This window comes from Neoarius graeffei, chromosome 22 (assembly GCF_027579695.1).
Source record: "Neoarius graeffei isolate fNeoGra1 chromosome 22, fNeoGra1.pri, whole genome shotgun sequence".
Lineage (NCBI taxonomy): Eukaryota > Metazoa > Chordata > Actinopteri > Siluriformes > Ariidae > Neoarius > Neoarius graeffei.
In genome coordinates, this window is record NC_083590.1 from 19,746,278 (window position 1) to 19,763,552 (window position 17,275).

The 17,275-nt window shown below is 42.5% G+C and overlaps 1 protein-coding gene across 1 annotated transcript; it reads left to right on the forward strand.

Moving 5' to 3' along the window:
- Positions 1–8,849: 8,849 nt before the first annotated feature.
- matcap2 (microtubule associated tyrosine carboxypeptidase 2) lies at positions 8,850–16,730 on the forward strand. The gene is made up of 6 exons (XM_060904030.1): positions 8,850–9,641; positions 10,708–10,851; positions 10,960–11,092; positions 11,226–11,531; positions 11,618–11,715; positions 14,864–16,730. Exons 1-6 carry the CDS (start codon positions 9,033–9,035, stop codon positions 15,020–15,022), a joined length of 1,449 nt encoding a protein of 482 aa, XP_060760013.1. The 5' UTR covers positions 8,850–9,032; the 3' UTR covers positions 15,023–16,730.
- The last annotated feature ends 545 nt before the right edge of the window (positions 16,731–17,275 follow it).

A 17,275-nucleotide genomic window follows, 5' to 3' on the forward strand; every position in this document is an offset into this window, starting at 1 on the left:
TATCGACAGGGCAATGTCTTAGGAACAAAAGGATGCAAAGTCTTTTAATGGAAATAAAAGTTTTCAGCCTACAGAGGGCTCAATTGTGTAGACACCCTAAAATCAGAGTGAAATGAAGATGTGGCAGGCTAGTCCATTTTTTCAAAAACTTAATTTCTGCAACTCAAAATGCTTTTCAGTATCTTGTGTGGCCCCCACAAGCTTGTATGCATGCTTGACAACGTCGCGGCATGCTCCTAATGAGACGACGGATGGTGTCTTGTGGCATTTCCTCCCAGATCTGTGTGAGGGCATCCCTGAGCTGTTCTACAGTCTGAGGAGCAACTTGGCGGCGCCTAATGGACCGAAACATAATGTCCCACACATGTTCTATTGGGTTTAAGTCAGGGGATCGTGAAGGCCATTCAATTGTTTCAATTCCTTCATCCTCCAGGTACTGCCTGCATACTCTTGCCACATGAGGCCGTGCATTGTCGTGCATTAGGAGGAAACCAGGACCTACTGCACCAGCGTAGGGTCTGACAATGGGTTGAAGGATTTCATCTCGATACCTTATGGCAGTCAGAGAACCATTTCCTAGGCAGTAGAGGTCTGTGCGTCCCTCCATGGATATGCCCCCCCAGACTATCACTGACCCACCACCAAACCTGTCATGTTGAACGACGTTGCAGGCAGCATAACATTCTCCTTGTCTTCTCCAGACTCTTTCACGTCTATCACAGGTGCCCAGGGTGAACCTGCTCTCGTCTGTGAAAAGTACAGGGTGCCAGTGACGGACTTGCCAATTCTGGTGTTCTTCAGCAAATGCCAGTCGAGCTCCATGGTGCTGGGCAGTGAGCACAGGGCCCACTACAGGACGTCGGGCCCTCAGGCCACCTTCATGAAGTCTGTTCCTGATTGTTTGGGTAGAGACATTCACACCAGTGGCCCTCTGGAGGTCATTCTGTAGGGCACAAGCAGTGCTCAGCCTGTTCCGCCTTGCTGATGGCTTGAGGACCTTCTACGGCCCTGTCCAGCTCTCCGAGAATAACCACCAGTCTCCTGAAATCTCCTCCATGTTCTGGAGATTGTGCTGGGAGACACATTAAACCTTCTTGCTGCAGCACGTGTGGATGTGCCATCCTGGAGAAGTTGGACAACCTGTGCAACTTCTGTAGGGTTAAGGAATCGCCTCATACTGCCAGTAGAGATAATTACTCAAGCCAAAACCAGCACGAGTGAAAAATCAGCTAAAAAAGATCAAGAGGGAGAAACTTGAAATGACCTCCACATGTAAAACCAGTCCTGTTTTGAGGGTTTTCTGATTGTTGCCACTGTGGTGCACCTGTTGTTAATTCCATGAACACCAATACAGCTGAAAGTGATTAACGATGCCCTCAGCTGCTTAACCAACCAGAAAATTATCAGACAGGTTTAACTGATTTCATGCCAGGCCCAATAAAAAAAGTGTTCCTTTAATTTTTGTGAGCAGTGTATATATATCCCCTTTAGGACCACAAAAACAAATTCTAAGCTACAGTGGCATGCAAAAGTTTGGACACCCTTGCTGAAAATGTCTGTTACTGTGAATAGTTAAGTGAGCAGAAGATGAACTGATCACCAAAAGGCATAAAGGTAAAGACGAGACATTTCTTTTCAGCGTTTTCTGCAAGGTTTGTGTATTATTTTTGTTTTGTACAACTGGAGAGTGAAAAAAGAAAAGGAACACCAGGCGAAAGCTTGTGCACCCCAATACATTTGAATTCTCAGGGTAACTTTTACCAAGGTTCCAGACCTTAATTAGCTTATTGAGCTGTGGCTTGTTCAAATTATTTGTTAGGAAAGGTCAGATGATGCAGATTTCAAAGCTGTATAAATTCTCTGACTCCTCAAACTTGTCCCTAAAATCAACAGCCATGGGCTCCTCTAAGCAACTCCGTCGCATTCTGAATAATAAAATAATTGATGCTCACAAAGCAGGAGAAGGCTACAAGAACGTAGCAAAGTGTTTTCAGGTAGCTGTTTCCTCAGACTGTAATGGAATTAAGAAATGGCAGTTAACAGAAACGGTGGAGATCAAGGTGAGGTCTGGAAGATGAAGAAAACTTTCTGAAAGAACTGCTCGTTGGATTGCTAGAAAGGCAAATAAAAACCCCCTGTTTGACTGCAAAAGACCTTCAGAAAGATTTAGCAGACCCTGTGTCTGAACCACAAAATTCAGCGTCTGAAGTTTGCAAATGAACATCTAAGCAAGCCTGATGCATTTTGGAAACAAGTCCTGTGGACTGATGAAATCAAAATAGAACTTTTTGACCACAATGTGCAAAGGTATGTTTGGAGAAGAAAGGGTGCCAAACTCCAGGAAAAGAACACCTCTCCGACTCTGAAGCATGGGTGTGGATCGATCATGCTTTGGGGTTGTGTTGCAGCCAGTGGCACAGGGCACATTTCATTGGTCGAGGGAAGCATGGATTCGAATAAATACCAGCAAATTCTGGAAGCAAACATCACACCATCTGTAAAAAAGTTGAAGTTGAAAAGAGGACGGGTCCTACAATAAAATGATGATCCAAAACACACCTCAAAATCTACAATGGAATACCTCAAGAGGCACAAGCTGAAGGTTTTGCCCTGCCCCTCACAGTCCCCTGACCTAAACATCATTGATAATCTGTGGATAGATCTCAAAAGAGCAGTGCATGCAAGACAGCCCAGGAAACTTGTAGAACTGGAAGCCTTTTGCAAGGACGAATGCACAAATATCCCCCAGGTAAGAACTGAAAGATTATTAGCTGGCTACAAAAAGTGTTTACAAGCTGTGATACTTGCCAAAGGGGGTGGTACTAAGTACTGACCATGTCAGGTGCCCAAACTTTTGCTTCATGGCCTTTTCATTTTTTGGTATTTTACACCTGTAAATGATGGAAATAAAAATGTAATCTTGCAGAAAATATTAAAGAAATGTGTCATCTTTACCCTTATGCCTTTTGGTGATCAGTTCATCTTCTGCTCACTTAACTATTCACAGTAACAGACATTTTCAGCAAGGGTGCCCAAACTTTTGCATGCCACTGTACATCATTATGTTATATTACAACATTCAAAATCCCAGATGGAGATCCCGTCTCACAGGACTATGATCATATAATTTAATGTCTTCCAGGTTTCTTTGTCTCACACACACACACGAACATAAACACCATTTTCTCCAGTGTATCCAGGCTCGGTTGACTGCAGCAGCTCATTTGTAGTATCTGGACAACACAAATTTATGTTGACATTAATACTACATGGCAAAACAAAGCCAAAAAAACTATTTTATCCCAATATGTGACTAATATGCCAAAGGCTGGCTATGGTCTGGTCGGCTGGCCGGTTGTGTGTAGGCTACATGTAGCATTAAAACATCTGATTAAATTATGTCAGGGCAAGTATTGGTGTTTACATGAACACATATTGTTGTTGACCTTTTAAATATACTTTGTCAGGGCAAATAGACCACCACTGTAGATATTCATTAAACCACTCAAACCTTTGAGCTCGCCTGGCGCACTAATCATACAGACCCTACGCTGTAAATTCAACGTCACAAGGCTACACCGAGTGGTTTCTGTGCAGCAACAGAATTCGATAGGTTACAGTGTTGATAGATTTTATATATATACACAGTGTTGCTTGAAAGTTTGTGAATCCTTTAGAATTTTCTATATTTCTGCATAAATATGACCTAAAACATCATCAGATTTTCACACAAGTCCTAAAAGTAGATAAAGAGAACCCAGTTAAACAAATGAGACAAAAATATTATACTTGGTCATTTATTTATTGAGGAAAATGATCCAATATTACATATCTGTGAGTGGCAAAAGTATGTGAACCTTTGCTTTCAGTATCTGGTGTGACCCCCTTGTGCAGCAATAACTGCAACTAAACATTTCTGGTAACTGTTGATCAGTCCTGCACACCGGCTTGGAGGAATTTTAGCCCATTCCTCCGTACAGAACAGCTTCAACTCTGGGATGTTGGTGGGTTTCCTCACATGAACTGCTCGCTTCAGGTCCTTCCACAACATTTCGATTGGATTAAGGTCAGGACTTTGACTTGGCCATTCCAAAACATTAAATTTATTCTTCTTTAACCATTCTTTGGTAGAACGACTTGTGTGCTTAGGGTCGTTGTCTTGCTGCATGACCCACCTTCTCTTGAGATTCAGTTCATGGACAGATGTCCTGACATTTTCTTTTAGGATTCGCTGGTATAATTCAGAATTCATTGTTCCATCAATGATGGCAAGCCGTCCTGGCCCAGATGCAGCAAAACAGGCCCAAACCATGATACTACCACCACCATGTTTCACAGATGGGATAAGGTTCTTATGCTGGAATGCAGTGTTTTCCTTTCTCCAAACAGAACGCTTCTCATTTAAACCAAAAAGTTCTATTTTGGTCTCATCCGTCCACAAAACATTTTTCCAATAGCCTTCTGGCTTGTCCACATGATCTTTAGCAAACTGCAGACGAGCAGCAATGTTCTTTTTGGAGAGCAGTGGCTTTCTCCTTGCAACCCTGCCATGCACACCATTGTTGTTCAGTGTTCTCCTGATGGTGGACTCATGAACATTAGCATTAGCCAATGTGAGAGAGGCCTTCAGTTGCTTGAAGTTACCCTGGGGTCCTTTGTGACCTCGCCGACTATTACACGCCTTGCTCTTGGAGTGATCTTTGTTGGTCGACCACTCCTGGGGAGGGTAACAATGGTCTTGGATTTCCTCCATTTGTACACAATCTGTCTGACTGTGGATTGGTGGAGTCCAAACTCTTTAGAGATGGTTTTGTAACCTTTTCCAGCCTGATGAGCATCAACAATACTTTTTCTAAGGTCCTCAGAAATCTCCTTTGTTCGCGGCATGATACACTTCCACAAACATGTGTTGTGAAGATCAGACTTTGATAGATCCCTGCTCTTTAAATAAAACAGGGTGCCCACTCACACCTGATTGTCATCCCATTGATTGAAAACACCTGACTCTAATTTCACCTTCAAATTAACTGCTAATCCTAGAGGTTCACATACTTTTGCCACTCACAGATATGTAATATTGGATCAGTTTCCTCAATAAATAAATGACCAAGTATAATATTTTTGTCTGATTTGTTTAACTGGGTTCTCTTTATCTACTTTTAGGACTTGTGTGAAAATATGATGATGTTTTAGGTCACATTTATGCAGAAATATAGAAAATTCTCAAGGGTTCACAAACTTTCAAGCACCACTGTGTATGTGTGTGTATATATATATATATATATATATATATATATATATATAAATAAAACACCCATGGTTGATGACTTACCATCTGTTTTCATCGAGAAAAATCCAACAATCATGGTTTGAAGTCGTCTTCCAACCAGTTCTAAATGTTCTTCTGTTGGCGGTTAGCAACATTTTCTATATGCACTGTGCATTGCTCAGTCCCTCCCTCCCCCCCCCACCACCTCCTTTCCCTGTTTCCCTTGTGTTCCCCTTCTCTGTATTTGGATGCTGCAAGTCAAGTTGTGATCTGTTTCAGCCAGTTGTTTTTGATTAATCGCTTATTTTTTTTGAGGACGAAAGTACCTGGGGCTAGGCTCAAAATCCCCGGGGTTATAGCTCCAAGTGATAGAGCCTAATGACGCCTAATGAAGCTCCTGTGTGCTTTATTCTCAGCTGGACCTCATCTTTCTTCATCTTTCCCAGAGGAGCTCAGCAATGCTGAAAGCCATTAAAGTTACAGGTGAGTTTCATGGATTAACTGTTAAATCTGACGTTATAAAAATTCAAATAAATCAAAAATAATTATCAATAATGATCCACAGCAATAGTTTTAAGAAGGTGCTTGCATGTTTCTTGTTGGAAAAAAAAGTAAATCAGAATTTCTTTCGAAGACTTTGTAGTTATGATCATTGTTCTTCATCACTGGTTGTAACACGAAAGGGAAAAATATTAAATGCGATGTGCATTCAGGAGACTGTACGGATGTAGAAGAGAACGTCTACTGACTCAGATTCAGTCTGTATTTAGGGTCTGAGCACCGGAGGTGTCCACCAGAAGGCGCTGCACCGAGGTGCAAAACCCTGTTGTTTTCCTAAGGATTCTTATTTATTATTATTATTATTATTATTTTCTTCAAGACATGGCAATTTTTGAGGTGGTTCCCATAGGTGAAAACTCGTGAAATTTGGTACACACATCAGTCCTGGCCACCGCTACTCAGGGATAGAGGCTTGGCCCCAGGTGTGTCCAGGGGACTCCATAGTGCCCACACAAGTCATTGAGACTTTTGCCCGGTATATAGTTTCTCCTACCGGTGTCAAATTTGGTAGGTGTGTGAGGTGTCCCAAGACGAACAACATTCTAAGGTACATTGTATTCGCCATACTCAACAGGAAATTAGTTATTTTTGGTTTTGTGCATTTTGACACATTACATTTTGACGTTCTCTTCCTAGGCAGTCTGTTGGATTCATGACAGATTTGGTATACTGGAGGTGTTCGGGCTCTTCATCGTCACTTGCAGCTATATTTTATATTTTACTTTTTGATTATGTCATTGTTGATATGGTGAAGTAGTACATGCAGGGTGAGATGAGATGTCTCATAAACATTTATGGAAGGAGTCTGTAGTTTCATTGCTTTGTAACAGCCAGAGGTAAAAGCTGTAACTTTTCTGATGTGGGAAAGACTTCAGAACAGAGGAGTTTACACATTACTGCTTCACTGCTGTACACCATGCTATACTGTGTAATTAATATGATTAATATTCAGTACCTTACTATTGCCTCTGGCGGCACGGTGGTGTAGTGGTTAGCACTGTCGCCTCACAGTAAGAAGGTCCGGGTTCGAGCCCCGTGGCCGGCGAGGGCCTTTCTGTGTGGAGTTTGCATGTTCTCCCCGTGTCCGCGTGGGTTTCCTCCGGGTGCTCCGGTTTCCCCCACAGTCCAAAGACATGCAGGTTAGGTTAACTGGTGACTCTAAATTGACCGTAGGTGTGAATGTGAGTGTGAATGGTTGTCTGTGTCTATGTGTCAGCCCTGTGATGACCTGGCGACTTGTCCAGGGTGTACCCTGCCTTTTGCCCGTAGTCAGCTGGGATAGGCTCCAGCTCGCCTGCGACCCTGTAGAACAGGATAAAGCGGCTAGAGATGATGAGATGAGATGAGACTATTGCCTCTGCAGATATTCCTGCTCAGACAGAAAGGCAACCACTTCTTATTTTTAATAACATAAAAATAACTTCTTTCTTTTGGCTGCTCCCGATTAGGGGTCTCCACAGCGGATCTTTCGTCTCCATTGCTCCCTGTCTTCCGCATCCTTCTCTACCACTTTCATGTCCTCTCTCACCACGTCCATGTATCTCCTCTTTGGCCTTCCTCGCTTTCGTTTGCCTGGCAGCTCCATCCTTAACATTCTCCTTCCAACATCTCTTCTCAGGATGTGCCCATACCATCTCAGTCTCATCTCTCTTAGCTTCATTCCCAAGCTCTCCACATGTGCTGTCCCTCTGATGTGCTCGTTCCTTATCCTGTCCAACCTCCCATCGCAAACCTTAACATCCTCAACTCCGCCACCTCCAACTTTGCCTCCTGTCTCTTCGTTAAGGGTACGGTCTCCAATCCGTACATCACAGCTGCTCTCACTACTGTCTTATACATCTTTTACTAGGACTTTCCTATCACAAATGACTCCCAAAATCCTTCTCCAACTGCTCCACCCTGCCTGCACTCTCTTTCTCACCTCACTATCTCAGCCCCCATTTTCCTGCACAGTCGACCCCAGGGACTTGAATTCACCAACTTTCTTTACGTCTACTCCTTGCATCTTCACTACACTCATCCCCATTCTCACTGATGCACATGTATTCTGTTTTGTACCTTACTATTCCCTCTGCAGATATTCCTGCTCAGACAGAAAGGCAACCACTTATTATTTTTAATAACAACGTAAAAATAACATGACATTATAAATAATAACCCATGATATTACTTAAATTTAACTAACCATAATGTTAGTCAGTTGACACATGACACTCCACTTAGTTCATACATGATCATTTCACCTCATGGAGCTTTGTTACAGTAATCGGCTGTGACGATGAAGCCGCGCCCTTCCAGCTCATTGCCCTCGTTCGAAGCTTGCTGCTGTTGTGATTCGATGCCTCGGGTGTTTTTTTTTTTTTTTGCAGAAGCTCGAGTCCTCTCACTGCCTGTGTACTCCCTCTGTCCGAACTAATCAGGATCATTTTAATGAAGCATGGCACAGTGCGTCCTCAAACTCACAGCTCACCCACCCCAGACACCGAGGTCAGTTTAATTTACCGTGACTTGATTCAAGAAGACAAATAAATATCCTCATGCACAAAACATCCCAAGGTTTGTATCTGATGCAGAAGGACAGGGCAGATAAGATGTCGAAAGCTGGCTGCAGTTTTGTCTTGCTGTAAGAATCTTTACAAGAGGCTTTGTTTTGTTCTTTCCATATCCATTTCATTTCTTGTAGTTACGGTTAGAACGCAGAGGGTTCGGTTTCCAGGAAAATGGAAAATGTTTGAGCTCATGTTAATTTACATCAGCTAGTTTTGTAAATCATTTTTTAATAGGCGTTGGCGTTCTGTTCCTCAATACAGAATTAATTAATCTGGTGTATGAAAGATTAAATAATTAAAGCAGTCTCTGATCCAATCTGATTTCTTCTTCCTGAGCCACGCCTTTATCACCTGGACTGACACCACAGAGGCCACGCCTCCTTTACTGAGTCATGGCTTTGACCATTATGATTGAATCACAGCTCCTTGACTCTTTCATCCACTCTTTTATCACTATCAGTGACATCAGAGGCCACACCTCCTTTACAGTGTCACTCCTTTATCACTATGAATGACATCATAAAGGCCACACCTCCTTGACTGGGCCACACCTTTATCACTGGGACAGACACCACAGAGGCCACACCTCCGATTGATGGATATTTGTGTATTACATTTCCTCTCCAGAACATCTCCACTGGGCTGAGAAGGACATGGCTAAGAAGTGCGTACTGAATGTCATGGAAAAGCCTGTGAGCCCGAGCCACATGTGTATGGAACACTGGTCTTCTAGCGTTCTAAAGAACACGTTCTCCAGCAGCTTAGTCTTCCCCCAGAAAGACAAGGAGAAAGAAGGGATGAGGCTCACGCACTCCCCCTACAGACAGTTTAAAAGAGCACAGCGCATCGTCTCCACATCTCCACACCAAGACGTGAGGTCTGTCGTTCTGATCGGATCAGGAAATCAGGACAACAGAAAAATCAGCCAATCGCAGCTCTTCCATTGTTCTTGGCCAAGGAGCAATATAGCGATCATTGGCAGTCCTGTCAGCTTGTCTCTTCGTCCTCATAGCCAGCTGAATAGAGCTTCTCAGCTTCGAGTCAAACTCCCGCAGCTGGCTCAACCCGGCAGTAGAGATGGAGAGAACTCCGTGAGGAAGCAGTGCATTCTCACTGCCATTAAACCATCCAACGTGGAAAGTGAGAAGGCTAAGTTCTTCAAGTCAGACTTCAGGTATGACCCGCAGTTTGAGTACAGCAACCCAGCGTCGCCACAGGTTCTGGAAAAGCACAGCAAAGCCTCTGACCGCTTCCTCACACAGGTAACAGTCCTGACAAGATCCTCATTCCTTCTTTCCTTGTCTCTGAATTTCGTCCTCCATCAACTCCATTCCATATTTTGATTTTTAAAAAAAATTATGTTCTCATAAACATCATGAACATGACCAAATGTAGGCTGAGCTAATGAGGTTGCAAGAAGGTTCAATCTGAAAGTTCCCTTTGGCTAAATAATATTATTCTATCCACATTCACTGGATATGAGCAATCACACGCTCTGACTGGCTACTCTACTACTAGGCTATCGGCTCATATACCGTGAGTAGAGGAAAACAAAATGGCGGAGCGTGTTGCTGAACCAACCGAGGATGAAATAAAAACTCTACTCGAAAACAAAAGCCCAAAAATTGTTCTCAAGTATTTAAAAGAAACAGAAATAGCTAAAAGAATATTGCGTGCCCCACCAATATCTCCTGTTCCACACTCCAGCCCAGTCGGTAATGCATTAATGCATCTTTAAAGTGGTTTGCCAACTGCCAAAAACCCAAAAGAAGAAGACCCCCCCCCCCAAAAAAAGCAACTAAATATGGAATAAAAGTATTTGATGGTAAGAACGCGTCTTTTTTTTAATTTTTCAAGAATTATTATTATTACAGCATTTTTCACAAATTGCTCCTGTCATTTCGCCAGTTTGTTTACATTCTAAGCGGGAATGATTTTGTCGGACATTTTTTATACAGTTTTTATTTATAGAATTTGCAGAAAATAAAAATGCTCTGTTTCTCAAAATCCAGTGAATGTGGAGAGAATAAAACAGTTATTCCGCTCAATCTTGTCGCACATAGCTAATAGCCAACTCGGTGCTACGTGCCTCGTCAGCTATCAGCTCATGTACGACTCGATTTCGTGGAATAACTGTTAATTATTTTTTATGGACCTGTTCCTCTCTCCCTCCAATTCATTCTCTTTTTACGTCCGTATCCATTGAGCATGAGATTGATAGCTCTCGTCTTGGCGTCCTTGTAAACGCGAGATTGCTGCTTTTCTGCCACGTGTCATGTCAGATTCATTCTTTCAGCTCTTTGTAACGAGTTAATGTCGTTCTCCCAGGCTGTGCGCATCATAGAGCTGGCTCTGAACACGTACGGAAATTACGAGGAGTTTGAGCAGACCACTGGAGGAAGCTTGTTGACCAAGAGCCGAATCTGGGCTCACATCAAGAAGTACATGGAGAAGGAAGGATGTGTGGGAGAGGTAAATGAGGCACAGCGAGGCTGAGGATCTGAACATCAAATCATTTATTATAAAATAGATGCTGAGCTGTTTAGATGGGTAAAGCAATGTGTGTATGTGTGCGTGTAGATAGTGGTGCACCTGACTGATGACTTGCTCTCCAGAGCCTCCATGACTATAGTGAACGGCAGACCAACTCTCACCATTAACATCGCCATGGCCAGGGAGCAGTGGCTCGAAGGCATGCTGAGACATGAGATCGGTGTGTGAAAAGCATTCTGTAGATCCATAACATCATGTCTTTGACAGCTATAATTGATGCTAAATATCCTACAGACATACAAGATTGAACTCTCTATTGAAAGTGTGCTTATCCCTCTCCGTCTATCACTCAGGTACTCACTATTTCCGCAGCATCAATAACAGTCAGCAGCCGTGGAACAGCCCAGCCAAGCGGAAGAAGCTTGGCCTGAAGCCGGTCAATCCCACCGAGGAGGGCCTGGCCAGCATCCACAGCGTGCTGTTCAACAGAGACCCCAGGCTGTGGCGTGCTGCCCTGCTCTACTACACCGTCCACCAGGCGGCGCACATGTCCTTCTCTCAGCTCTTCCACGAGCTCGCACGCTTCGTCCACGATCCCGGCACACGCTGGGAATATTGCGTACGGGCCAAACGCGGCCAGACCGACACCTCACAGCCTGGTAGTGCACCCTGCCTTCCCGCTAAATATAAATATAATCAATAAAAGTGATATGAGGCTATATCCCATTTTTGTCCATCTGCTCAGGCTGTTTCAATAAGGACCAGGTTTATCTAGACGGCATCCTGAAGCTCCTAAGGCACAGAGAGAAGATCGACTTCCAGCTCCTCACTGCACTTGGGAAGGTCAGGTTAACCAACGTAATGTTTTATTTTTACTGCAGTTTCTTTTGTTCCTCAGTACCCTTTGATTCAAATTTTGATCAAAGTCCAGGTCAGACTGCTAGTGTAACAGGAATATCTGATGCTGGCAAAAGTTCGTCCATTACATGTCCAGTGTATAGAGAACAAGGTTTGGAAGCTACACGGTAAACATAAGTTTGTTACAGGTCTATGTAAAAAGTTCATGTAGCTAATGAAGCTATTTGACAAGAAATTTGGTTTTGCAATCAGCCAGAAAATCTCTTGGAGTTGTTTATCTTGTTTACGACTAAAGCCCGGCGCACACGGGCGACTTGCATATTGCGATTTTTGGACGCAAGTTTCCCCTCTTGGATAGCTGCGTGCGCGCATTACCTGTGACCAGTGGGCGATTTGGGGAGGGGGATGCAAGTCACATGGAAATCACATGACTACTTCGCGGGCAGGGATTGGCTTAGCCTTTGGAGGTTATCGCTTTGTTATCACAAAGACACACACGCGGCGATATCTCTGCAACAAGTCAGCAACTGGCGATTTTTTGTTGCGGAATATCAGGCATGTTTGATACCTGCAATCTGTCGCAAGCAACAAAAAAAATCGTCGTCGCAAATATCCGCACACGAGGAAATTTTTTGCTTGCGTCAAAAAGTTACAATTAGGTCCATATATATTTGGACACTGACACAAATGGTTTTTTTACCTGTTTACTGAAACATATTCAAGTTATAGTTATATAATGGACATGGACATAAAGTCCAGACTTTCAGCTTTCATTTGAGGGTATCCACATTAAAATTGGATGAAGGGTTTAGGAGTTTCAGCTCCTTAACATGTGCCACCCTGTTTTTAAAGGGACCAAAAGTAATTGGACAATTGACTCAAAGGCTATTTCATGGGCAGGTTTGGGCAATTCCTTCGTTATGTCATTCTCAGTTAAGCAGATAAAAGGCCTGGAGTTGATTTGAGGTGTGGTGCTTGCATTTGGAAGATTTTGCTGTGAAGAAAACATGCGGTCAAAGGAGCTCTCCATGCAGGTGAAACAAGCCATCCTTAAGCTGCGAAAACAGAAAAAACCCATCCGAGAAATAGCTACAATATTAGGAGTGGCAAAATCTACAGTTTGGTACATCCTGAGAAAGAAAGAAAGCACTGGTGAACTCATCAATGCAAAAAGACCTGGACGCCCACAGAAGACAACAGTGGTGGATGATCGCAGAATAATTTCCATGGTGAAGAGAAACCCCTTCACAACAGCCAACCAAGTGAACAACTGTCCAGGAGGTAGGCGTATCAATATCCAAATCTACCATAAAGAGAAAACTGCATGAAAGTAAATACAGAGGGTTCACTGCACGGTGCAAGCCACTCATAAGCCTCAAGAATAAAAAGGCTAGATTGGACTTTGCTAAAAAAATCTAAAAAAGCCAGCACAGTTCTGGAAGAACATTCTTTGGACAGATGAAACCAAGATCAACCTCTACCAGAATGATGGAAAGAAAAAAGTATGGCGAAGGCGTGGTACAGCTCATGATCCAAAGCATGCCACATCATCTGTAAAACACGACGGAGGCAGTGTGATGGCTTGGGCATGCATGGCTGCCAGTGGCACTGGGTCACTAGTGTTTATTGATGATGTGACACAGGACAGAAGCAGCCGAATGAATTCTGAGGTATTCAGAGACATACTGTGTGCTCAAATCCAGACAGACTGATTGGTCGGCGTTTTATAATACAGATGGACAATGACCCAAAACATAAAGCCAAAGCAATCCAGGAGTTTATTAAAGCAAAGAAGTGGAATATTCTTGAATGGCCAAGTCAGTCACCTGATCTCAACCCAATTGAGCATGCATTTCACTTGTTAAAGACTAAACTTCAGACAGAAAGGCCCACAAACAAACAGCAACTGAAAACCGCTGCAGTAAAGGCCTGGCAGAGCATTAAAAAGGAGGAAACACAGCGTCTGGTGATGTCCATGAGTTCAAGACTTCAGGCAGTCATTGCCAACAAAGGGTTTTCAACCAAGTATTAGAAATGAACATTTTATTTACAATTATTTAATTTGTCTAATTACTTTTGAGCCCCTGAAATGAAGGGATTGTGTTTAAAAAATGCTTTAGTTCCTCACATTTTTATGCAATCATTTTGTTCAACCCACTGAATTAAAGCTGAAAGTCTGAACTTCAACTGCATCTGAATTGTTTTGTTCACAATTCATTGTGGTAATGTACAGAACCAAAATTAGAAAAATGTTGCCTCTGTCCAAATATTTATGGACCTAACTGTACACAACCAAGCGACGGAAAATTGCCCGTGTGCGCCGGGCTTAACAGAAGTTGAACATCTTGATTTTGTGTCTGTTAAGAAAATTAAATACAGCCTTTACTGGTGCAACTCTTCTTTAAGTCAGTAGGAAAACACCTGGAGGGAGGAGTGTTATAAGAAAACATAGACATATAGACATACTTACTATGACAGCATGCCTCAGAGTGTTTTATTCCACTTATCCTGCAGCAGTTTTCCAAAAGATGACATTTCTATGACTGAAATAATGTCATATGGTATTTTTGAGTTGAAAATGTTGAGTTGAAAAGTTTATTTCCTGTTATCGCGTACAGAAGCTACAACCAGCTGTTCCCTCACCAGCCCCTTTCTTTTTCCCCCCGCCAATAAGCCAGAAAATGCAGCTTGTCGTCTAAGTGACATTTTTTGTGCAACATCCATCATACAAGTCCATGTGTCAGTTAGTATAGAAACGATATTAACACTGTGCAATTTGCAGCTGCACTATTGTCAGAACTGGTGTTCATCAAATTAATAAACACCTTCTGACCAGTCAGAATCCAGAACACGAACTCATCATTACTCATTGCACGCAAGTAAAAAATCTAGTTAGTAGGACTAGTTTGCTAATACCTTAGATAGCATCACTAATGTTCCGTATGGAAGTATGCTAATAACTAGGACGTTCTTATGACGTATAACTTAACACTGACCGTGAGATTCATGCATGAACGTTGGAGAGTCACAAGACTCAATCTTTTAAATATCTAAATCTTGTTTAATGAGCAGTGCAAAGATGTCTTATAAGGACATTCCTCGTTTAACCTCCATGGCCTTGAACACTCTGCAGGTGTCCTACGAGGACATGGAGCGCCTGAAGAGCCTGGCTGTGATGGAGAACGTACGGATCCCGCACTTCCTGCAGGACCAGGCACGTTACGACAAGCAGCTCCAGAAGATCATGAAGGTCAACCAGTTGACTGACGAAGAGCTCCAAGCGCTCATGTGAGCACGTGAAGAGACCCCTCTCATTCCCACATCGACCTGGCCTGATGATTCTGTGCGCTAATCAACCCTGCATCTCTGAACCAGCCTACAAGTGAAGCTCATTCAACCCAAGTGTCCTTTTTAATCCTTTCAGATAGTGTATATTTTTCTAAAGGTTGGTTCTAGAGATAGTTTCCATCATCTGTGTTAAGGGAAACAGGCATACCAGGAGGAACATAAACACCAACTCAGTGCCACATACACTACCTGCTGCGATCATCAATTATTATTATTATTAATAAAGGTAAGATACTTATCAGGAGAAATAAATACCTGCCAATCCAATTTGCCAGTCTTGCTCATGCCAGTTTGTGGGCTTATCCCAAACGCTAGGATTCTTTTTGTATTTCTACTACACTGTCAGCCATTTTAGAAACATCCCAATCAGACCTCTTAGTAGTGTCTGTACTATTTTAATGGTTTGTACAGTTTTTCAAGCACTCAATGACTGACAGAATGTATGTCAGTTGCGACACCAAGAAACAGCCGTCTGTTTACGCAAGTAATATTCAAATGATTGTGTAAAAGATCCGTCAATTTTGTTAGTATTTTATATCTAAAGATCTCATACATTAGCTTCATTACTAGGTTATAATGGTGCAAATTCATGTTTACTAGAGACCCTTTTTTTTTTTTTGCTAGCAGTGTCTACTGGGCAATTAAACCATGATGCGACCACCACCATGCTTCAACCATGGCGATATGGGTCAATTTGCAGTTCTGCATGCACTGAAAGTTTGCATTTTTGACGAGAAGTTGAAGACAGTCAGGACAAATCTGTTAGGCGCCTGGACAATATCAACTCTAAGCGTAAGCTAGTTAACCACTGAGGCTAACGGTATATCCAGGTAGCACAATGGAAAAGCATAGTAACAGTAAAAATAAGATGAAGCTACTGGGAAGATTAGAATTTTCTTTTGCCGTGTTGATGAATTATGAACAAAAGCCTGAATTCGACTTGCTGATACTGTAATTTGACGAAGCATTGATTGCTAACCATTGGACTTCCACAGGTTCTACTGTATCAAGAAGCATCAGTGTGAGTCAAACTCGTCAAATTATTGATGTCATTCTGAATCGTCCAAGCCATCACTTCGAAATGACATCAATAATCATCAATGGAGCATTAACTCCAACATGCTATTTAACACGAGCAAATGCAAAAGTCTTACACATGACCAAGAAGAGATTTGAACGCTCACCTGACGTACAGTATCATCTGGGCAACGAAATTCTCGAAAAAGCCGACCACACCAAAGACCTCGGTGTTACAGTCTCCTGTGATCTGTCATGGTCCAAACATATTGAAAATGTGTGCCAAGGCAAACAAGACCCTCGGCCTGGTGAAGCGTACATGTGGAAGACACATCACTGATATAAGAACTAGGAAGCATCTTTACTGCTTGCTAGTGAGACCACAGCTTGAATATGCTTCCTGTGTTTGGCCACCATACACTGTCAAGCATCAGCGACTCATTGAGAACCTACAGCGACGAGCCACCAAGTTCGCTCTTAACCATCCCAAGGACTTGAAAGGCTGTTCGTACTGGAACTCCAACCACTGGAACACAGATGTCAGATATTTGACTTGGTCCAACTATACAAGTTTAAGAATGTACACTACCATTCAAAAGTTTGGGGTCACTTTGAAATGTCCTTATTTTTGAAAGAAAAGCACTGTTCTTTTCAACGATGATCACTTTAAACTAATCAGAAATCCACTCTATACATTGCTAATGTGGTAAATGACTATTCTAGCTGCAAATGTGTGGTTTTTGGTGCAATATCTCCATAGGTGTATAGAGGCCCATTTCCAGCAACTCTCACTCCAGTGTTCTAATGGTACAATGTGTTTGCTCATTGCCTCAGAAGGCTAATGGATGATTAGAAAACCCTTGTACAATCATGTTAGCACAGCTGAAAACAGTTGAGCTCTTTAGAGAAGCTATAAAACTGACCTTCCTTTGAGCAGATTGAGTTTCTGGAGCATCACATTTGTGGGGTCGATGAAATGCTCAAAATGGCCAGAAAAATGTCTCGACTATATTTTCTATTCATTTTACAACTTATGGTGGGAAATAAAAGTGTGACTTTTCATGGAAAACACTAAATTTTCTGGGTGACCCCAAACTTTTGAACGGTAGTGTACAAGCCATCACGGAAGAAGGAAATCATCTCCTGGTTCCTAATGAAACAAGGTACCAAACAAGAAATT

Coding starts and splice junctions, on each gene's coding strand:
- matcap2 (XM_060904030.1), top strand. CDS start 9,033: ATGGCTAAGAAGTGCGTACTGAATGTCATGGAAAAGCCTGTGAGCCCG. Junction 10,852..10,959: donor AGGAAGGATGTGTGGGAGAG/GTAAATGAGGCA, acceptor GTGTGCGTGTAG/ATAGTGGTGCACCTGACTGA. Junction 11,093..11,225: donor CATGCTGAGACATGAGATCG/GTGTGTGAAAAG, acceptor TCTATCACTCAG/GTACTCACTATTTCCGCAGC.